The 22448-nt window shown below is 53.0% G+C and overlaps 1 protein-coding gene across 2 annotated transcripts in view; it reads left to right on the top strand.

Moving 5' to 3' along the window:
- Positions 1-22448, top strand: part of Kiaa0930 (KIAA0930 ortholog) — a 41609-nt gene that overhangs the window by 15710 nt on the left and 3451 nt on the right. Inside the window, exons 2-10 of one of the 2 annotated variants that reach the window (XM_038342988.2) lie at positions 8783-8934; positions 13731-13853; positions 13942-14019; positions 14286-14387; positions 15840-15980; positions 16545-16739; positions 19255-19417; positions 20235-20393; positions 20684-21902. In XM_038342988.2, coding sequence (XP_038198916.1) covers positions 8783-8934; positions 13731-13853; positions 13942-14019; positions 14286-14387; positions 15840-15980; positions 16545-16739; positions 19255-19417; positions 20235-20393; positions 20684-20724 — 1154 coding nt within the window. In that variant the 3' untranslated portion in view covers positions 20725-21902. Of the gene's footprint in view, positions 1-8782; positions 8935-13730; positions 13854-13941; positions 14020-14285; positions 14388-15839; positions 15981-16544; positions 16740-19254; positions 19418-20234; positions 20394-20683; positions 21903-22448 lie in introns of those variants that run through there. The other variant, XM_038342987.2, reaches the window with a different exon arrangement.

Here is a 22448-nt window from a genome sequence, read left to right as displayed (position 1 = left end):
AATCTTTTCCCATTCTGTAGGCTGTCATTTTGTCTTGTTGACTGATGGAGGAGTGTCTATGTGTTACTTTCATTATTAATAAAGAAAACTGCCTTGGCCCTTTAAGAGAACAGAAAATTAGGTAGGCGGAGTAGACAGAACAGAATGCTGGGTAGCAGGAGTGGGGAGACGCTTCAGTCGCCATAGTGAGCAGGGCCATGCTTCTCCTCTCCGAGATGGACGCAGGTTAAGATCTCTCCTGGTAAGCCACACCTCGTGGTGCTACACAGATTACTAAATATGGGTTAAAGGAAGATGTGAGAATTAGCCAATAAGAGGCTGAAACTATGGGCCAGGCAGTATTTTAAATGAATACAGTTTCCGTGTAATTATTTTGGGTATAAAGCTAGCCGGCGGCCCGGTGGCGGGAACAGCCCGCCGCTTTCTTCTACAGTTGACCGTGTCCTCTGCTTACAGAAGCTTTTCAGTTTCAGGAGGTCCCATTTATTAATTGTCGCTCTCAGTGTTTCTTGGGTCACTCTAGGCTGTCAACCTGTTGACAGTTAAGGGTAACTAGGATTCATGCCCGAGAAGCTCAGACAAAGCTAACCTATTGGCTGCCTGTCTGGGGAGAGGGAAACTCAAACTCTAGAACATAGATGCCCGCTAAGGGCTCGCAGAACAGCATTCGCTGGGCAGCTCCCCTCTGCACTGTTGCTGGCATTTTCTTTTGTGTGAGGGCCTCCAGCAGCTGCAGTTTTATGTCTACAGTACTGCAGGGCAGTGCATGGTTTGGGCTGCTGTCATGTGAGGGTTGAGAGATGGCTGAACCACTAAAAGTGAGGCTTACAAACCAAAAATATGTATCAAAAGTGTTTTACATTTATATTTTGTGTGTATATGTGTGGGCATATGCATCATGTCACATGTGGAGATTAGAGGACAACTTGTGGGAGTCAGTTCTCTCCCCTTCTACCATGTGGGTCTCTGTCCCTAGGGATGGGACTTAAGTCCTCAGGCTTAATTAGCAAGCACCTTAATCACTGCGCCGCTTAAATGACCCTGGTTTTTTATTTTAAGACAGAACTTCACTCTACAGCCCTTGAACTTGCCATGTTGCCCAGGCTGGCCTCCCACTGTAGTGATCCTCCTGCCTCAGCCTCCCAGGTGCTGAGATTGCAGGTGTAGAGCATCATGCCTGTCTGGGAGTTAGTGTTATAGTTTGTTGCTGGATCTGCTTGGAATCCTGTGTGACTCTTCTAAATATTTCCAGTTGCACTGACTTTCTGAAAACGTGTATGTATGTGTGCATGCGAGTGTATGTGCATGCCATGTGTGTGCATGTGTGTATATGTGCATATTGTGAGTACATGTGTTTATGCATGTATACATATATGTTCCTGTGGCAATGTGTAAGTGTGTGTACTTGGGGGTATATTCATGTGGGAACCAGAGACTGATGTTAAGGACTTTCCTCAATTGTTCTCCACCTTTCTCACTTTAAAAGATTGATTTTTTTAATTATTTTTAATTATGTGTATGTGCATATGAGTGCAGATGCTGGAGGCCAGAAGAGGGCACTGGATCTCCTGGATCCAGCTGTCAGTTGTAAGCTGTCATATGGGTGCTGGGAATGTAACCTGAGTCATCCAAGAGCAGCCAGTGCCCTTGCCATTGAGCCCTCTCTCCAGACACAAGGACACTACTTTTTAACATCAGCAATGGGAGTTGAACTTGACTGGTCTCCCAACATCTATGATCATGCCTTATTTCTCTCTTGAACTATAAATAGATGTGAATATATTGGTAAGCCTAATATAAGATTATTCTTGCACTGCTAATTAAATCTTGTTTAGGCAGTAACATGTTCTTAGTGGATTTCTGGATAGTGGATTTCTGGATCCTGTCTAGTACCTCAGTTAAGATTTATTGTTGCTGTTTTGAGTCGGGGTTTTATGTAGTGTTTGCTGGTCCTGAATTCATCATGTAGCTGAGGATGACCTTGGACTTCTGATCCTCCTGCCCACGTGCTGGGATTATGGCTGCTAACTGTCACACCAGGTCTGCGTTTAAGGCTTTCATGTTGGTCCCTATGTGGTTTTATTGAGTATATGTGCCTGGTCATGTTGTCTTGGAGTCAGTTGTCTATCTCATAAAAAGAATGTACAGGTTTCGTGGGCTCTAGTAATGTGTGAGAAGCTGGAGTTGCCTGTGAGCCGACAGCACTGCCCTCCTGGGGGTGTATTGAGTCAATAATGTGGCAACATAGCAGTCCTTGACCAGCGGGTTTACCTTGGCCACCTCATGTGGTCTTCTCCATGGAAACTGCAGGAATCTTGCTGATGGGGAAACTGAGAGGTTGGGTCACTTACCCAGACAGGCAGAAGGCAGGAGCATGGACCAAAGCAATTCTAACTGGTCCCATAGAAACTTCTCTAGCTCGACAGTGGGATGGCCCCGGGCATGACAGCCTTATCAGATAGCAAGTCCCTTTCTTTTCAGTGAGTGTTTGAGAACCATCTCTGTGGAGGATAACTGGAGTCTGTAGAGATGGTCCTCTGCAGGGAAGTGGACCTGCAGACCCGGCACACGAAGCATCCTGCCCACATATTTCTGTGTGTTACTTGAAACTCCAAGCACTTCAGAGCACATTGGCTGCTGTGGTCACTCACACAGTAGCAGGGAGGGCAGAGCTGTTCTTCGGGGCTCAGAGCATGAGGGGGAGCCGGCCGTTCACCACATGACCTCGGGGGCTCCTTAGGCTCATGATTTATCAGCTAGGAGGATCCTGGCTCTGTCCATGTCTCTATGTGAGATGATGGAAAAAGCAAGTTCTCCTTTGAGGAGCTGGGTTTGTGTCTCAGCTCTCCAGTCTGCCACTTGAGTCACCAATTTCCAAGGCCTCATGTTGAAAAAAAAAGGGGGCAGGTCTAGGGCTGGGAGTGTGGCTCAGTTGGTAGAGTGTTGACTTAGTATGCAGGAAGCCCTAAGCTTGGTCCCCAGGACCGCATAACCTGGCATGGTGGTATGTGCCTGTCATGTTCGCACTTTTGAGGTAGAGGGAGTTCAAGGCCATCCCTGTTCTCGATTCATAGCAATGTGAAGGTCAATCTGGCCCACATAAGACACTCTCCGTAAAAATAAAAAAGCTGGGCATTGTGGTGCATGCCTATATTTCTATTACCCGGGAGGCAGAGGCAGGCGGATCTTTGTGAGTTCAAGGCTGGTCTGGTCTACATAGCAAGTTTCAAGACAGCCAGGGCTCTGTAGAGAGATCCTATGTCACCCAGCCACCCACAATATCATACATACATATATGACTGACTGACTTCACACTATGTTGAGGTTATCCTCCTGACATTGAGAATGGTGTCTGAAGGGTAAGAGCCAGAGTGCTTTATAAACCGCAGAACATGGGGCACGAACTGACACCGTTACCCTGCTCAGCCCTGTGCTATGGAGCTGCTGGTCCCTCTCCCGCCTCTTCACCATTACAGTGCATAGTGAGGTGGGGAACCTGCTACTGCAGAGGCAGAGAACACGAGGATTAGGGTTCAGGGAGGCCCAGGTCTGGTGCTCCCCACTGTGTGCCCTTTCCACCTGTCGAGGAGCAGTCAGTTCAGGAGAATCAGAAGTTGTTGGGCAGGAAAGGCAGTTGTTTGACGGCCCTATTTGGAGCTGGCTATTGTGTTATATTTGTATGCCTTCCCAGTGAGAAGTCATTCCAGCACGCAGAGATCTAATAAAGGGAAAACTCTTTAATAAAAGCACACCGCCCATTCTGGCTAATGCACAAAAGGGAACTGGCCCTGAGCAGAAATCTTTGTCTACATAGGTGCATGGGCCCAAGTTACACTTGGAGTGGTTACATGTGCTCCAAGAGACAGAGCTTCAAGGTCTGGTTGTTGGGACAAACGGGGAGATTTACAATCTAGGAATACTTACTGCCATAGTTATCCCAAGACAGACCAAGGCTGCTTTTCCTGGGCCGGTGCCAGAGTTGTCCTGCCCGCCTGGCAGAACTATGCTCTTTCCAGTAAGAGGCACAGGGCTTAATTCACGTTGTCAGCCCAGGTTGTCTCTAAACTGCCTGGGAGAGGCACACTCCTTTAGTTAAATTTCACTTTTGTGTAACAGTATTTCCTGAGCAAGTTTGCTGCTCCATCTTTACCACCTCCATTTCCTCCTTCGGCTAGAGTTAGTTTTTCCCTAATCATTCATGTGAGAGTCTGTTGCTGTCCCACATCCCTGCTCTCATGACGAATGATAGACATTGCAAAGTGCTGAGAGCCGTCACCTGACAAACAGGTCTCCAGCTGGGCCTGAACAAGGCGACAGACACTGCTCTTGTTTTTCAGACCTCAGACAGTAAACAGCAGAGCTGTCTGACAGAATGCCAGTCTCCACAGCATCACAGACAGATCTCAGAATTCCACAAAGGTCAAAGAGGTCAGGCTCACGGCTGATGTGAATGCATCTGATGTTAGTCAACTACACATTAAGTAAAATGCCTTAGACAGAAGTCATCATAAGGCAAGCTTGTGAATCGATTGCTTGATGACAGTGTGGCCAGAGTTGCTCACTCCTAGCCTGCCCCTCTAGATTCCCTGGAGCAGTGGGTCAGTTTTTACTGTTTTCCCTCCCAGCAAGGAAAACTGCCCCCAGGACTCCAACTTGGGAGGGAAGAGCCCAGCGGCTGAGAGCTGTCCGTGGTGCTGCCCTAGTGAGCCTAGTGGCTCAGCTTCAGGCTGTGTCTGCTGCCCTGGGGCTTGTGCTCACTGAACTCTGGTTGGTAAATCTGCAGCCTCTGCCAGCAAAGGTGGCTGGAGGGTGGGAAAAGATAGGGTTCTGGAGACTAGGAAGGTCTGTGATAGCCAGGCAGCTCCCCCAGGGGATTTTTTTGCTGGGCAGGCCTGGGGAAAAGAAGAAAGAAGGGCTTATTATGGGAGAAACAGCAGGCCAAGAGTTCAGTTGCCTCTTGTGTGTTCATTCACAGCTACTGTGCCACAGGACCAAAGGATGCTGGGGAGACTGTCATTCATTACTTCACCCCGCTGGTCAGAGAGGCACACAGGGCAGCTGCATCCAAGTTCCTCATTTGCTCCTCCTTTACCCAAGACCTCACCAAGGTTCTGGGAAGATGGAAGGTTACTGGAGCAGTCTGGGTGGGAAACAGTTGGGACCAGGATCCATGCTGTAGGATTTCAAAGCCTGCATTGCTCTGTGTCCCCAGGGGTTAGCAATTCTGTCAGACCTGCCCTGCTCAGCTTCTGGGCATGGAACACATCTCTGTGTCTATCTCTCCCTCTCCCTGGATGCTCTCTAGGCTTGTGACACCAAACCATAGATTTAGGTTTGTGGTGAAGGGAAGACAGGCAGGGAGGCTGACCAGCCACCTGGGAAAGGCGGCAGATCCCATCCTGTCCCTGCAGCTCCTGGTTCCCTGTGGTTTGTGGCGCAGTCAGTGTGTCTACAGCTAAGTTTTGCCTTTTTACCTGGTGACCCACATTCCTGTGTCTGTATGTGGTCTTCACAGCCTTTACAGGGAGGTGTGACTGAGGGTGTGACTTAGGAATAGAATAGAAGGCTTGCTTTGCACAAGTGAGGCCCTTGGTTTGGTTCCCAGATCTTCAAGTAAGTTAATAATCAAATAGTCAACAGACATTTGGTTTAGTACACATACTGTGATTTGCCTAATTACTGGCAAATGCCAATAATTGCAGAATCCTTCCCACCTTCTGAAAGTTGTTAATTTGCTCTCCTTACCACAGAACAGTGTGTTTAGTTTTGTTACATTTTGTTTTGCTTTGTTCTACTTTTTAAAGGTTTACATGTTTTTATTTTACATGCACGAGTGTTCTGCCTGCAAGTATTTAAGTGTACCCATATGTGTGTAGTACCCTAGGAGGCCAGATCTCCACAGAGGGTGCTGGATCCCTGGAACAGAGTTACAGAGATGATTGTGAGCTTCTTTGTAGGTTCTCTGTGAGTTCGAGGCCAGCCTGGTCTACAAGAGCTAGTTCCAGGACAGGCTCAAAAGCTACAGAGAAACCCTGACTAGAAAAACCAAAACAAAACAAAACAAAAATAACAACAAAAAAATACCACTTGAGGGACTAGAAAGATGGCTCAGAGGTTAAGAGCACTGGCTGCTCTTCCAGAGGACCCAAGTTCAATCTCAGCACCCACATGGGCAGCTCACAACTGTAACTCCAATTCCAGGGGATCTGATATCCTCACACAGACATACAAGCAGGCAATACACCAGTGCACATAAAATAAAAAGAAATAAATTATTTTTAAACATACCACCCAGGATACTGGAGAGATGTTTCAGTAGTTAAGAACACAGACAGCTCTTGCAGAAGACCCAAGTTTAATTCCCAGAACTGAACATGGTGGCTCACAGCTGCCCATAGCTCTAGTCCCAGGGCATCTGATGTTCTCACTGACGTCTCTAGATACCAGGCACACATGTGGTGCCCAGGCATACATACAGGCAAAACGACTAAACACATAGAATAAAATAAAATGTCCACGCAGGCCAGGCATGCAGGCTCACATCTCCAGTGTGAACACTGGAGAAGCTGAGATAGGATTCCCGATTAAACAGACAATTAGGGCACCAAGATGCTTAGCCCAAGTCTGATGGCCTGAGTGTGACCCCACCCCCGCCCCAGATCCCACATGGTGAAAGAAGAGCAGAGACTCCCACAGTTCCCTCCAGCTTCCACATACACCACAGCATGATACACAAGTGCCCATATACATGACACAGGTACATACGCGTTAAGAAAGAGTCATTGGTGACATTTATTCAATGTGACCACATGGTGAAGATTAGCAGAAAAAGAGGCCCAAGGATCCCTGAATCATGAGGGGTAGGTCCAAAAATTTATTATTTTCAGTTATGTGTGTCTGTGTGTGGTTTTGTGCACACGTGTGCAGGCACCCACAGAGGCCAGAAGAGGGGCTGGTTCCCTGGAGCTGGGATTACAGATGATTGTCGGCTGACTCATGTGGGAACCAAACTCCAGTCCTCTGAAAGAGCCGTGGCTCCAGCTCCAGCGTTGAAGTACGTGGACTACGTGGGCCTGCCTGCCTGGCCCCGCACCCTTTCCCCGAACAGGGCTCTCCCACCTTCTTTTCCTTGGGCCATGGAACTGCCAGTTTCCGTGATTGGCTTCTCAGCAAATCCGTGAGCATGGGTTTTCCAAGACCCTAGTGTGGTCATCAGGCAGCTCTGGGCAGTTGGGGACATTGAGTGACAGTGAGGGTTTACACAGGTCTTTGCCTAACTTATTTGTGGCCAAGGTCATTATCATTGTTTTGTTAATATTGTAAATTGCCTGGATGCCCTAGAAGCTATCACCAGGTGACCTTTTGTGGTCCTGGGGAACAGAACTCCTGACCTTGCCCATGCTCAGCAAGTGTTTGGTCACAGAGTTGCAGCCTGGTCCCACAGCTGACTTGTATTTAGGGAACACAAGTGACTTTTCCTTTCGAGAAAGGGCAGTACTTTCCTCTGTGACTGACACCTGTGAGTTGCCTGGCTGGGACACAGGTTAGATTGAATCACAGGCTCCTGCTTGTCAGGCCAGATGCTTCTGCCTCATCTCATGGTGTGTGCATAGTTGGGTATTGCCTGGTGCAGAAAAGGAGGCAGGAATTTCTAATGCCAGTGGATGTGTCCCCCAACCCCACCCCCGCCTGTGAGCCTGCGCCCCACCCCCTCACTTGAGGCTGGCAAGGTGTGCTGACCCTGACCCCTTCCTCTGTGTGTTGGGCCAGACAGGCATGGGAGGATCACATGTTGCTGTCAGAGGGTGGAGGAGAAGTCCTGGTTCTATGATGGCTGACACCTGCTTGTCATCAGCCCCTGGTCTGGCCACCAACTGCTTCGGAGGATGGTAGAGGGTGTCATACTACATAGGCCTTCCCAGAGGCAAGGCACTAGAGCTAGGTCACCACGGTTGGTGGCGGGGGATGGGGGGATGGGGAAAGAGAGAAACTTAGGAGTTTAATGTGTTGAGTAGCACAGGGTGATGATTTGTGTTGATCCACCTAGAAAGAGAGAACCCACATTTGCTGACGTGCTGTGTGCCCGGCACTGGCCGTTCATCCTCATGTAAGGAGCTTGTGGCTCAGCAGCTTAGCCACCTGTCCTCTGTCACATAATAAAGTGGCAGAGCCGAAGAGGAAACCCAGATTTTTCTTAGCAGTATGTGGAGGGCAAGTTTCTTCTGTCTTGTACAGGAAAGGATTTCACATTTCAGTCTTCATGTAGAAATACCTTTTGTAATAAAAATCTGCAGGAATCTAATGGGACTCAGTCTGACGTCCTCTCAGGCCCTTCCTGCACTGGCTGTCCCTTTAAGTCGGGTTCTCCTTGGGATTGCCACCGCAGCCAGAGGGGGAGGGCGAGGGATGTCTGCAGTGAAGATTTCCCCAGCAAAGCCTTTCTCCTTGCAGCACAGCCAGCCCGCCAGTGACGTCCTCACAGCTTCTAGATTTCCCTTTTCCTCTCCTCACAAGCCGCTGATTCATCGTCTAGGCAGTAGGGCCTGGCAGCCCTGGCTGTCAGGCTGCTGCTGCTGGGTGGAGTCCTTGGCCTCCAGGGAGGCATCCCCAGCCTCTCTGATACCCGTGGGTCAGGGTGGCGGGCACCAAGGGAGAAGGAGCAGAGCATCCCAGCCCTTCAGATCTCTGACCAGAAATTCGGGGGGTGGGGGGACCAGGCTTGACCAAGGTCAGAACCAGGGCCAGGAGGGCCCCTTCTCACTCCTCTGGCCTCTTCCTGTAGGGTGCTTCAAGGATGACCGGATCGTCTTCTGGACTTGGATGTTTTCTACCTACTTCATGGAGAAACTGGCCCCCAGGCAGGACGACATGCTTTTCTACGTGCGCAGGAAGCGAGCCTACCCAAGCAGTGAGAGCAGCGTCGACGGGAGGAAGGTGGGTGACACCCCAGCCTCCCCCCACCTGTGCCCTGAACATCCTGTAGGGTTTCCTTCCTCTCTGCAGCATTCATGTGCAGCTGAAGGGAAGATCACACTGAGTACCCAGCACATTGGAGGAACCTAGGAGACTTCTGGGTTTGTTGAATTGTTTTTGCCATGACCCCAAAAGGCAATAATTGTAGTTAAAAGGCTTTGGGTCCAGCTGATGTGCCCAGCCTCTTAGAGTGAATGAACAAATGGGGGTACAGGGCTTTGAGCCCCAAGTCCAGGACACTTCCCGGAGTGGACAGGATGGTAGCTGGATGGTAGTGATGGTGACGGCGGACGGTGGTGATGGTGACGGCGGACGGTGGTGATGGTGACGGCGGACGGTGGTGATGGTGACGGCGGACGGTGGTGATGGTGACGGCGGACGGTGGTGATGGTACGGTGGACGGTGGTGATGGTACGGTGGACGGTGGTGATGGTGACGGCGGACGGTGGTGATGGTACGGTGGACGGTGGTGATGGTGACGGCGGACGGTGGTGATGGTACGGTGGACGGTGGTGATGGTACGGTGGACGGTGGTGATGGTGACGGCGGACGGTGGTGATGGTGACGGCGGACGGTGGTGATGGTGATGGCGGACGGTGGTGATGGTACGGTGGACGGTGGTGATGGTGATGGTGGAGGTAGGGATGGTGATAATGTGTCCTTCTCTGACTTGGTCCTTACTATAAACTAGGGGGATCACTCAGGGCTGTCCTTGGTCTTCTAAACTCCAAGCAACTGGGCAGATAGACAAATGAGGAAACAGGGCATAGAGAGAAGCGACTCACCCAGGGCATTTCGTCTTCTACGTGTGGCTGGGAAGTGTTGGCACACACCTTTAATCCCAGCTCTTGGGAGGCAGAGGCAGGCGGATCTTTGTGAATTCGAGTTCAGCCTGGTCTACAAAGCGAGTTCCAGGACGACTAGGACTGTTACACAGTGAAACCCTGTGGGGGGAAAAAAAGATGTCAGTGTGGAGTTCTTGAGACAGATTTTGTAAGCTTTCTTCTCTTTTCAGAATTCTTAGTGGCCTATAGAAGTTTAAGCAGCCCACATGTGAGGCATGGGGATAATCTGTTTGCCTTTAAGAATAAATAGTGGTTGGAGTTTGATCCTGGTTTGTGACCAATAGCCTGTCTGCTTCCCTGCGCCCTGCAGCTCAGCTCTGTGGTTTCTTAGGTGTGACTCCCACCCTTGAGTGCGGTATCTCCTTCCTGTCACGTGCTGCACATCTACAGAGCGCTTTTGCTGTGAGTGGTCACCTGGGCGCTTGCTGCAAAGGAGGCCTTTGGTGGCTCTCTTTCCAGGCTGGCGTGGGAGGGGCCTGCAGGAGCCCATGAACCACTGACCGGAGAGTTAGAAGAGCCAGGGGAGGGTAGATCTGGAGACATGTGTGATGTGTGGACTGGACTAGGGCCCAGGAGTGGCAGGTGGGTGAGGCAGGAGACGCTCTGTAGACGAGCTAAAACAGACCCGACTGGTGGGTCCTTCTGGCATCTTTTGGTTGTGGCACCAGTGAGGCAGGAACTTCCTCAGTAGGGGGACCAGCCCTGGGCTCCTCGGTCCTACCCCTTACACCCTTCCTGTCTGGTATACCAATCCAGTCCAGCTTTCTCCCTTTGATCAGTATTACAGTTGTGGCCCAGACCCAGACATCTCTAGGACTTAGAACTTAGACAGTAAGGGCTGAGCCTCCCATTGGCTACATGTGAAGCTGGAATGTTTGGGTGGTGTGGCCACAGAGGTGCCCTTGGCAGGAAGGGACAGGTGCTACGGAGCCTCTGTGTGCTGGTGACCCAGCCCCAGTGCACCCTGGTCAGAGACACTGCTTTCACCCATACCTTGGGATGAAGGTCCTTGGAGCAGCAGAACTGGGAACCCCATCTCTGGCTCCAGCCATTCCCTCCAGCCTGTCATCTCTGAGACAGGCACATGTGAGGCATTGTGGACCATGCATGGCGATTCTGGAAGAGGTCGCTGGGATGCAGCGGTCAGGCCTGTGTGCGCTGTTGAAGGGCCAGGTGGCGAGGAAAGCAGGGTGATTAGCTGATGGCGTCTGGTGAAAGAGAAGTGAGCAAGAAGACTCCTTGAGAGAAAAGCCCGGGCCCAGGTTGGAGACGTCTACAGCAGGAGGGTCCCTGGGGTTGTTCTGAGACACTCTTGGACATTTAGTGGGTGTTGAGGTCAGTGGAGGCAGCCTGAATCTATCAGGCATGCTGAAGAACAGTGAGCACATGGCTGGCTCTCAGCATTGAAAGCACAGCAGTGATCCCGGCTGCTCCTGCCTTTGGGAAGCCCTCAGCCGGCAGATAGACAGCATCGTGTAGTGGCAGTCACAGAAGAGGGGACATCTATGTTCAGGATTGCAGAGCAGCTGCCGACTGGAGACACACCCCGGGGCTGGTATAGCACCTGCGTGGTAGACGAGGGCTGCCGTGCACATTTGGTCCAGTTTGTGACATAGTGCCAGCTGAGCACCTGACCTCAGAGTGATATGTGCAGGGGAAAAGGAAGTCACCAGATGTCACTAGAGTGACACTAAGTAACCACAGTTTGCTGCTCAGGTGGCTTTGCATAGGCATTGGAAAGTGGGGACACCCCCCCCCCGCATACATCCTCTTTGTGCTTGGTTGGCCTCCTGCACCTCTACATGGGTTCCAGGAAGGGGTGACTGGTAGTGTCTGGCACAGGGTTTGGAGGACCAAGTCTAGGGTCAGGCAAGACTCAAGTCTATCCAGTCTGGACATCTTTTCCAACCTGGCAGTCTGCAGTGTGACCTGTGGCAGGCTGTGGGTACACCCAGGAACCCCAACATACCAAGAAGTAGAAGCCAGGGCTGCCAAGATGTGGACGCTAGCACCTGCGCACTAGGAGTGTTATGCGGCAAGCACTGCACTGCCTCCCACCCTTTCCCAGCCTGCTGGTGCCGGTTGTCATGGCAACCAGCTAGGCTCCCTGCCTAACTGAGGAGGGTGGGTGGTCAGAGCCGGAGCTGCAGTGTAGGTGGGCACAGGGCTGGAGTTCTCACTCCCTGCTTCAGGATCACCCTGGGGGTTCAGATTTGGCTTCCCCAGTATGCCCTAGATTTTCTGCACAATCTTGTGATGCCACCCAGGTTCTCAGCAGTCTGTTTTGTCTTTGGCACTGATGAGCACTGGCATCTGTTTGTGTCCTCATCTATGCTGGTGGCCTCCTGTTGACATCCACGGTGATCCTAGGGTAGAGATTACCCCAGACCTACTTGGAAAACCAGAACTCAGGAGCAGTGAGGGTGTTTCTCTGGTCCTACAGTCTTCAGTCTTATATTTACTCTTTTGGGGTGTGTGTGTGTGTGTGTGTGTGTGTGTCTCACTATATAGCTTTGTTTGGCCTGGAACTCTATGTAGATCAGTCTTATATTTTCTTTTGGTAGCTTTTCGTGTGTGTGTGTGTGTGTGTGTGTGTGTTACTATGTAGCTTTGTCTGGCCTGGGATTCTATATAGGCCAGGCAGGTCTCAAACTCAGAGATCTGCCTGCCTCTGCCTCCTGAGTCCTAGGATTAACAGTGGGTACCACCACATCCAGCTGGTAGCTTTTCTTGATTGTCATGTACAAACATGCAAGGGTGTCTGGGTTGATGATCTTGTATGTGTGTGAGTGCTAGGGTCACCAGCCTTCAAATCCAGAGATCCAACGTGACTAGTATGCTCAAGGGACCTTGGCCTCCAGCAGCTCCCTCCCTGGGCTCAGCTGGACTTTCACCACTTGGGTGGTTTTCTCCACCCTGAGCTAACGTGTGGAGCTACAGTATATCCTCTGGCTGCTTCTCAGTCCTTTACTTGGGAGCATGCCTGTTGACATAGGTGACTGTAATTTTTCAGTTCGGTTGTTGGGTGCTGTTGCTCACTGTTCCCACCACCCGCCTTCCCCGCTGTGGGTGGGTGTCTGAGTGTTCCCTGCGTGTTCTAGTGACACATGAGCTACCCTAGCCTGCTGACCTAGCACAGGAGTGCAGTTGTGCTGTAGGTGTCCCCACCCCGTGCTGAGCCAGTGGCTCTGAGCACCTGCCTGTGTGGGTTCTCCTGCAGGACAGTGAACAATATGGGCGCTAAGCATGGAACAGCCAAGCAGGCAGTGGAGTGAGACAAGGCAGACAGTGTGGTGGCTCCCAGCTTGGAGTCGGGGCGATGCCCACAGCCACACAGACCATGGGAGGCAAGAGCCCCACCCCTGTAGCACCCCTGCAGGTGACCCCAGAGCTGTCCAGCAGGAGGTGACTGTTGTCTCTTGGAGCTGACCCTGTAGGAACCCACCTGGGCCTACTTAGGACCTGGGCTCAGGACCCCTAGGGACAGCTTGCTTTCAAACCCGCTTTTGATGTCTTCTGCCTCTTCTGCCTGGAGTAGGGGTAGACGGAGCTCTGCTCTCTCTTTGATGAGTGTGTGGTATGTCATCTCTAGCCTGTTTGATCATCATCAGTTACAGTGGGATTAATGGTTCCTTTCTTGCAGATAAAAGGTTAATAATTTGTAAAACATGTAGACTAGCCTCTGCTGCCCATGTGAGCCCAGTAGATGTCACTGTCACTGGGAACTTGGGAAATACGATGTCATAATTATCACAACTTTTTCTGTGGTACAGATTAGAAAACCGGGGCTGGAAAGGAAGAGGAGGTGGGCGCTAGGGATGGGGTCTTTGTGTGTTACCGTCTGCCTGGCACAGCAGCCAGGGAATGGAGGCCCCGGTGGGCACTAGGGTCTCACTCCATCCTGTGCTACAGGCCGAGGCCGAGCCTGAGGTGGAGGTGGAAGTGTACCGGAGGGACTCTAAGAAGCTTCCAGGCCTGGGAGACCCTGACATCGACTGGGAAGAGAGTGTCTGCCTAAACCTCATCCTGCAGAAGGTATGGGGTGGGTGATGATGGCTGATCATGTCTGGGAGACAGCAAGCCTCTGCCCCCCACAACACACATGTACTGCATTCTCTTCTAGCTGGACTACATGGTGACCTGTGCTGTGTGCACACGTGCTGATGGAGGTGACATCCACATTCACAGGAAGAAATCCCAGGTGAGTCCTACCTCCCACTAGCTAGCTGTCCATACTCTCTAGCTACCCATTGCTTGTTCTAGGAAGACATCTCCCCCTTCATGTTCCCTTCCCCGAGGTGAGAGATTGACTCTAGGGATCTCAGTCATATGTATGCACCCAGCCTTCCCCATGGCTCTTGAAGAGGATATTCGGCTCTGAGCAGTGTGCCCCCCACCCGACCATATCTGAGGTCGCTTTTCCGTTGAGGCTGGCTTCTCAGCCTTTTCCTCCTGCTTCCCTTTTAGCAAGTGTTTGCGTCCCCCAGCAAACACCCCATGGACAGCAAAGGAGAAGAATCCAAGATGAGCTACCCCAACATCTTCTTCATGATTGACAGCTTCGAGGAGGTGAGTGCTCACCGCTGGCCATGTTCCCCTTCCTCTCCTCTTGGGGATGGGATGGGATGTCAGGCAGAGGACCTGCAAAGCCTCACAGGGGATGGTCAGGGTGACAGCCATTGGGGCTCCCCTCTTCACAGCAATTGACATAGAAGTGCATTCTCCCTGCTGTGGGCCTTGGTTTAGTCATCTGTAAAAGTGAGGGTCACGACCTTGTGACCTAAGGTGCCAGGGTCGATGACAGTGCATATCACAGATGTTTCCAATGAGTGCTGCCTGACCAGGAGTCATCTTCTGGTGCTCTGTGAATGACTGCCTCCACCCTGTCAGGGTGTCAGGGAGGACAGGCCTTCAGTTCTATGCCAAGCCTTTGTTTCAAGATTGGTAAAATGTGCTCCAGTCACGTTAGCTCACCAGTGCTGGGAGGAGCAGAGGAGGGAGCTGCCATTCCACTTCTTGCTCATTTGCCAAGGCTGATGGTGGTGGTGAGGGGGGAGTGTGCGTGTGTGCGTGCTTGCCCAGAGACAGCCATGATCTTCTTGGAAGCCCCATGAAGGTGGGCATGCCTTTCAAGGTCCCCTTGGGCTCTGATGGTGTCTGAAAATACCCAAAGCTCAGGAAGGAGATGGGGCCTCCCTGGGCTCACACCGCACGCAAGTGTTTGTCCCAGAGTCTCTCACCTTGAAGCTCACATCCAAATGTCAGCCATTAGAACAGCAGTTCAGGAATGTGGCAGGGTGTGGTCACATTGCCTGTGTTCGGGTGGTGTTCCCCCAGGAAGGCAGTCACAATTAGTCACAGTAGCTTGGACAGCCAAGCTCAGGGCAAGGTGGGCTGGACCAGTCTGTGACGAAGGAGGTCCCCAAGTGTCCCCAGAGTCAGTGTAAGTTTAACTCAGCACTAGGAAGTCAGATAAGAGTCTTGCTGGTGGTTCAGCTTAGGGTGGAGTGTGTTCCTACCTGTGGCAAGGATTGGAGGTGGGATGGTGGACAGCGGGTGGCTGTGTGCACAGGTAGGATTGGAGGTGGGACAGTGGACAGCAGGTGTCTATACACAGGTAGGATTGGAGGGGGGACGGTGGACAGCAGGTGGCTGTGCACAGGTAGTTTGGCCTCTTCTCAGCGTCCTCTTCTGTAAAATTGAGCCCCCTTTGTTTTTGTTCTTTCCCGTCTTTCCTTTCTCCTCTCTGATTCCCTTCCTCCTCTTCTTCCCCATCTTCCCTGTCTTGAGACATTGTCCCTGTCTACCCCAGGTTCTCTGTCTTGAGACACACTGTCCCTGTCTACCCCAGGCTGAGCTCAAAATACTGATCCTCCTGCCTCAGCCTCTCTAGTGCTAGGATTACAGGCTGCCCCATACTCAGTGATTTCAGCTGTCCTCCTGGCAGCTGGCTCGGGGGATGGTGTGGGTGGTGGCGCTGATATTTGTTTGATACCCCCATTTCTTCCTCCCCACCCTCAGGTGTTCAGCGACATGACCGTGGGGGAAGGAGAGATGGTCTGTGTTGAGCTAGTGGCTAGCGACAAGACCAACACGTTCCAGGGTGTCATCTTTCAGGGATCCATCCGCTACGAGGCGCTCAAGAAGGTGTATGACAACCGCGTGAGTGCAGGGCTGCCTGGGGGGGGGGGTTCCGACCCTTCTCTCCTCACATGCCCCCCCAGGCCTGCGTTGCTGAGACCACCCACAGCAGGGCATCCGCTCCTCTGGGGCCCACAGTCTCTCCCTTCTGTCATGTTCTTCATCCCGGTCCACCTGTGTCTGTCTGAGGTGCAGGTGGGGACTTCTCCTCCCACCCATGTCCCTGTGAGGTGCCAGCCAGTGGCTCTCCTTACTGTTGGTAAGGGATACTCACCCTAGTACTGGGAACACTCCCAGAACTGAACCCCTGAGTAGTTCAGCAGGGACAGGAGTCCAGATGAACAGGCCACTCTCCTGCAGCTGGTGCAGTCTGGCCTGGAGTGAACGCCCTGGTCAGTAGTGTGAGCGAGCGTTCAGGGCAGCGAGAACAGCCTTGGCCAGGGATCTGGAACACATGCCTGTTTGTTGGGCTCCTTGGCTTCCCTGTGGCTCAGACTCCCTCAAGATGGCCTCAGAGAAGCTAATACTGGCTTTTGTATCTCAAGAGGGAGGGCCTGTGAAACTAACTGGTCCCACCTACCACAGGTGAGTGTGGCAGCCCGCATGGCCCAGAAGATGTCATTTGGCTTCTACAAGTACAACAACATGGAGTTTGTGCGCATGAAGGGGCCTCAGGGCAAGGGCCATGCTGAGATGGCAGTCAGTCGTGTGTCTACGGGTGACACATCCCCCTGTGGGACCGAAGAAGACTCAAGCCCAGCTTCGCCCATGCATGAGCGGGTAAGGGCTGTGCACTGGGGGAGGGACCTCCTGTCCCTTGGATTCTCTTCCCATGGCTCCCTCATCCCACAGCCTTCAGGTGAGGGAGCCCTCCCTCCAATGCTGAGACTCCGAGAGGGGAGGTTCCTTGCTTGAGGTCACCCAGCAGGTTCATACCCAGGCTGAGGTTGGTTCTGCTTCCCTGAGCTGCTCCGTCCCGAAGCTGAGACCTAGGTCCAGGAAGAGAAAAAAATTGACTAGGAACTAGGCCTGGTGCCTGCCTCCTGGACCTTCTGGTCATCTGACCACACAGCCCTTCTGCAGTGAGCCAATGAGATGAGGAGGGGCTGAATCCTGGCTTGTCCCACAAGGACAGCCAGCGAGCAGAAGTCTCGCTCTGGGCCTGGTCGTTTGTTTAGGGTATTCAGTCTGTTCGCAGGGCATTCTGTTAACAGGGCATTCTGTCTGTTAGCAGTACTCCCCGACAGGTGTAAGGATGCTCTCTGGGCTGCTGCCCCTGCCGCAGCTCTGAGAGCTCAGCACAGGGCCTCAAACCTTGTTTCCTTTGAGCTCTCTCAGTCCTTAGTGGGGAACCGATGTCAGTGGCCATAGAGAGACCCCAGGCTCAGGCACGAGAAAGGCTCTGCCCATGGAATCAGTGGAGCAGTGGGTGAATGAGTCAGCCCTTGTCCAAGAGACCCAGTGGGCTGTGTGCTGGGCTCTGCTGCTCATGTGACCTTGGATGAGTCCCTTCCTTCCCTATGCTTCTGTTTCTCACTGGGAAGTGAGGTGTGAACCTGCTTCCCGAGTGTGGGGTTTCCAGGGGCACTACTCATGCCTTACATGAGGCTTGGCCCCGGGAAGTGTCCCCAGTGGCAGCCACCTTGGTTACTATCTGCAGTTGATGGGAGGAGACTCTCAAGAGCAGACAGTGCCTGACCGGCTGCTGTTTGCGTTAGTTCCTGGGTGCCTCTTTTTCTTTCTTTTGGAATCTTCTATAATTAGTGTGTTTTATAAGCCAAGCAAAACCAAGTATGCTGGGACTTTGTGAAGTGTTGAGCCTCAGGCAGGAGACCTCTCGTCTTTTTGGAATGGAGGTAGCTTGGACTCTGAGCTCCCGGGTGACAGCCTGATTCTGCCCAGTTCTGTGTTGCACTTGAAAGGTGTGCGCGCAGGTGTGCAGGTATGGGCCCAGCTGGGCAACTCTGGGTGCCCACAGATGACCCACCCAAGCCTCGACATCCCACCTACCAAGTGGGAGTGGCCACGAGGGATGAGATGGCCCCTAGCCATGCCCTTCATAGCAGGGAGGTGTGGACCCCTGGGGAGGAGTCGTGAGGTCACCAGAGGACTCAAGTCCACTGCCCATGTACACACTGTTGCTTGTCTTCTTGTCCTCAGGGGTCACTTGTAACCAGTGTACAAGAAATGCAGACTGTGTGTATTGTGGTTTCTGGTATTTGTTTTGTTTTTATCTTTTAAAACCTTCCCTGACTTGAGGGAGGACCGTCTGGAGCCCAGCAGCCGCCGGGACTTTGGTGGATGTCGGAGCTATGACGAGGAGGCCGATGGGGCCTCGAAGTCTGGGTCCCAGCTCATCTTGCTGCTCTGATTCTTGTTTGCGTGGGGAGGAGGGAGGAGATGGGCCAAGTTCCCTATGCCTGGAACGCCCTTCCCCCCCTTCTTCACCTGGCGAACTCCTACTCGTCCTTCAAGACCCAGCTCACGCAGCACCTCCTCCAGGAAGCCTACTCTGATCTCACAGGCTGTCTGTCCCTTCTTCCACTGTTCCTTCCATGTCCTGTGCTTCCCTTTCTCTGTCTCAGTGACCAGCATGCAGTCTGTGGATGTCTCTTGAGTCTGTCACCCCCAGCAGACTGTGAGCTCCTTGAGGGCAGGGGATCCATGTCTTGTGCCTGTCTGTGCCCACCTCACCCCCAAGTGAGTGTGGAGAATGTTGGTGGCTGGGATTGAATGTGCTTGGAAGGGAGGAGAAGAGACACCAGACAGAGCTGCTCGGTCTGGCACTTGTGAGAGGGGCTGCGTGCAAGAGGGAAGTCTCCAAGGGGTGACTGGGTGTAGTCCCAGTGACTTTAGGAAGGTCAAGGTGGCCGTTTGTGGGCCTTACCTGCTCAGATGTGAGACGGGCATCATGAGCTGCCCATGCAACATGGCAGTGCTTAAACCACACCCCACAGCCCATCCCCCGGCATTTGCACTGAGATGTGGAAGCAAGGCCCCTTTGCCAGTGTTGGTGGCAGTCTGCTCCCTTTTTAGGCAGGCCCGGCTGCTGTGTGTGTGGCGAGCCCCCAGTGCCCAGTGTCCCCCTCATCTAGGGCAGATGGCCCTCAGGCCATGGTCAGGGTCAGCAGCTATAACTACAGCCCCTGCTTGGGCTGGCTTTGATCAGTCCATGGTCAGGGTCAGCAGCTATAACTACAGCCCCTGCTTGGGCTGGCTTTGATCTAGGTGGCTTTGGGGTCTCATGGCAGGATCTGCTCCTGCTACACTTGTGACTTGGACTCCTTGTTCCCAGGTGACCTCCTTTAGTACCCCACCCACCCCGGAGCGAAACAACCGGCCCGCCTTCTTCTCTCCGTCCCTCAAGAGGAAGGTGCCCCGGAACCGCATTGCGGAGATGAAGAAGTCACACTCTGCCAACGACAGCGAAGAGTTCTTCAGAGAGGACGACAGTGGAGGTGGCTAATGGTCCCTGCTCTGCCTGTGTCCCATTTAGAGAGCCGCATCAGGCATAGAGTGCTGGCCCCAGGGCTGCGGTGAAGCTATGCATAGATTGGGGGTCTGCATCTGAGCCCTGTTTTCACCCAGCTCATATTCAGAGGCTCTGGAACTTTCCTCTGACCTGGGTGCACACAAGGACTGTCTTGCTCTTCCTCTTCTGCTTCCTGGGCTAGCTCTCCTCATTCTAGAACCTTCTCTCCTGGGTGACCCTCAGGGTTTCTCTGTTACCTCTCATGGTTTCCTGCGAGTCACAGACTCACAGATCCTTCCCTGTGGCCCCACCAATGACCTTCTGCCCAGAGGTCCCTGGAACCCGTGGTCCACTCACTCATCTGCTCTGTGTGTACAACCCCCTCCCCAGTGGTCAGTCACTGCCGGGGACTTGTGCAGCCTGGAACAGGACTCTCCAGTCTTGGACCAGGAATGCTGGGGGTTGGTGGGTAAACTGGCCACTCCATCAATTCTGGGGAAATTGGGGTCCAGGTAACAGGGGTGAGGAAAATGCCCAGCATCCCTTGTGAGCTGGTACCATGCTAGTTCCACGTTGTAGCGAGTGGCTGGAAAAGGAAAGACTTTACCAGGGTGAACCGTGAGTGCTTTCCAGGCCTGGCAGACAGGGGTGTGAGGGCCTGGGAGCAGGGCTTTGGGGAATGTGGACATTGGCGGGGAGCATCTGTGAGTGTGGCATCAGTCCAGTGGGGCAGAGGTCTCGTTACCCCTCCCCCATGCTCCCTGGCACAGACTGGGATGCTAACTTGCCCTTCTCCCCTGCAGCTGACCTGCACAATGCCACCAACCTGCGGTCTAGATCCCTGTCAGGCACAGGACGGTCCCTGGTTGGGTCATGGCTGAAGCTGAACAGAGCTGATGGAAACTTCCTTCTCTATGCACACTTGACCTACGTCACCTTGCCACTGCATCGGATCTTAACAGGTACGTGAAGGCAGAGCCCTCCAGGGCTTCTCTGCCCGGCTTCAGTGGGCTGTAGTTCCCATAGCCAGTGGCTTCCCTCCACATGTCTGTGATGTCCTCACTGGCCCTCTGAGTGGCCGTAGGTGGGTGCTGCCTCTGCGTCTGTGCTTATCCTATTGCTGGCGTGGAGTGCAGGGTGGTGTTGGTGTCGGTAGCCTGTGAGGCCCGATCAGAAATGGTGGGTGTACAGGACAGCTGTGGCTCCCTCCCAAGAGTGTCCTCACCCTGCCTGCTCCCTCCTGTCACCCTAGACATCCTGGAAGTACGACAGAAACCCATCTTGATGACCTAGTATGTGTGGAGCCTGCACGGAGCCCCGGCCCTGCCTGGCCCTGGGAATGCTGCCAAGTGCCTACCTGTCACCACCACGGGGGTCTTCTATGACAAGCCAGCGCTGGAGCTACAGTCAGGCAGGGCCACGCGACTCCTGGGGCCAGGGCCGACTCCATGAACACCAGCCCAAACTGAAGTGCCTCGCCCTCCTCCTCTGCTGGCTCTGCTCTCGCCCTGTCCTGCACTCGGCCCCCTCGGCCCATCTCTGGAGAGTCTTCTGCTCCCAGAGGGCCAGAGACACCACGAGGTCATAGAGAGCATGAGGGGCTGCCAGTTTCCAGAATGTTCTTAGACCTTCGACCTCGACTCCCGTCCCCCTGCTGGGGCTCTGCCAGGCCACTGTCCACACATCCTACACAAAACCAGTTGAAGATTTTGTAATGCAGTACTGACAAACGTCAGCTCGCGAGTCAGCCCCAACCTGCTCCCCCACAGTTACTTGCTGCAGTGGGTTCCAGCTGGGAGTCAGGGGACACGAGCTGTTTGTTGGCTGGGAATACCTCGCCCCATGCCCAGCTCAGAATGGTCTCAAGCTCCAGCTGGGCAGATAGGCTCGATCCCCAAGAACGGCCTTCGCTTCCATCCAAAGAACACCGCCAACACACACACCTCTGACCCCGGGACGCAGAATTTGGTTCTGAAGCAATGTGGGAGGGAACTTGCACTGAGGGATGTCTGATGGGGACCAGGATTTGAATCCTCCCAGGAAGGTGTTAGGTACAACCACCACCCTGGGGCCAGAGCTCAGAGCAAGGCTGGTGCTGTCCTCTCTGCCCCGTGCTTGGTCAGCATGCAGGTCTTGTCCTCAGCCTGGCTTCCTAAGCAGAGAGGAGCAGACATTGTCCTTGGTGAGTGCAAATGGCCACAGGTCAGCAGCCCAGGGCTCCCCCTGGCATTGTGCTCTAGCTCAGGCCTCCACTACCCAACTGGAATAAACTGGAAGCTGGGTCCTGTGGTTGCTGGGTTTAGTGTCCCAGGTTCTGGAGAACTCAGCTGTGTATGTAGAGCTTGGCTCCTCTGGGCTGTAAAGCAGGCACAGGAGCACAGCTCCATTCCTTGGTCTCTGGGAGTGGGGACTACTTTGGGGCTTTCTCTAGATTTTGTATGTTGTTATTAAAAGCGAGCTATTGCATTTCATTCTGCCTCAGTTTGCCCACCTGTAAAATGGGGCTGATACCACCTACCTCACTGAAGTCTCCAGGGTTCAAGTGCATGGCTGAGTCTGGGCTAGACCACATGTCATTCTGCATAGCTCAGGCTGGGTCTTAGGCTGCCTGCTCTGAAATAACTCCTTCCAAAGGGACGAGTAGTGGGTTTACACACCGATCTGCTGGAGACTGGAGTCACGTTCTAATCTAACCATTGAAGCAGACTCCCAGCCTGCCCTAGAATGCAGAGTACCTCAGGTCCATGGGTGTGGTCCTGCAGTCTAGGATTAACCATTTCTTCTGCAGGGGTATGAATGCCGATCCCATGTTTGTTTCTAGGGAGGTCATAGCATCCTGCCACTTCAGGACCCAGCCATTCTGGGGTCTGCACACTCTCGACTTGCTATCTTGGGGGAAACAGGGTGTGTCTTCTGTGGAAGACTGGGACAGTCCTAGACCCACAGCAATCCCATGGCTTCTCTTTTCTGGCTTCACTCCCCCAGAGCTCAGCCGTGTTCTCTTGGCTGGGGTAACT

The sequence above is a fragment of the Arvicola amphibius genome, chromosome 9 (assembly GCF_903992535.2).
Source record: "Arvicola amphibius chromosome 9, mArvAmp1.2, whole genome shotgun sequence".
In the NCBI taxonomy this organism is placed as follows: domain Eukaryota; kingdom Metazoa; phylum Chordata; class Mammalia; order Rodentia; family Cricetidae; genus Arvicola; species Arvicola amphibius.
This window is presented reverse-complemented; position numbering and strand designations above follow the sequence as displayed.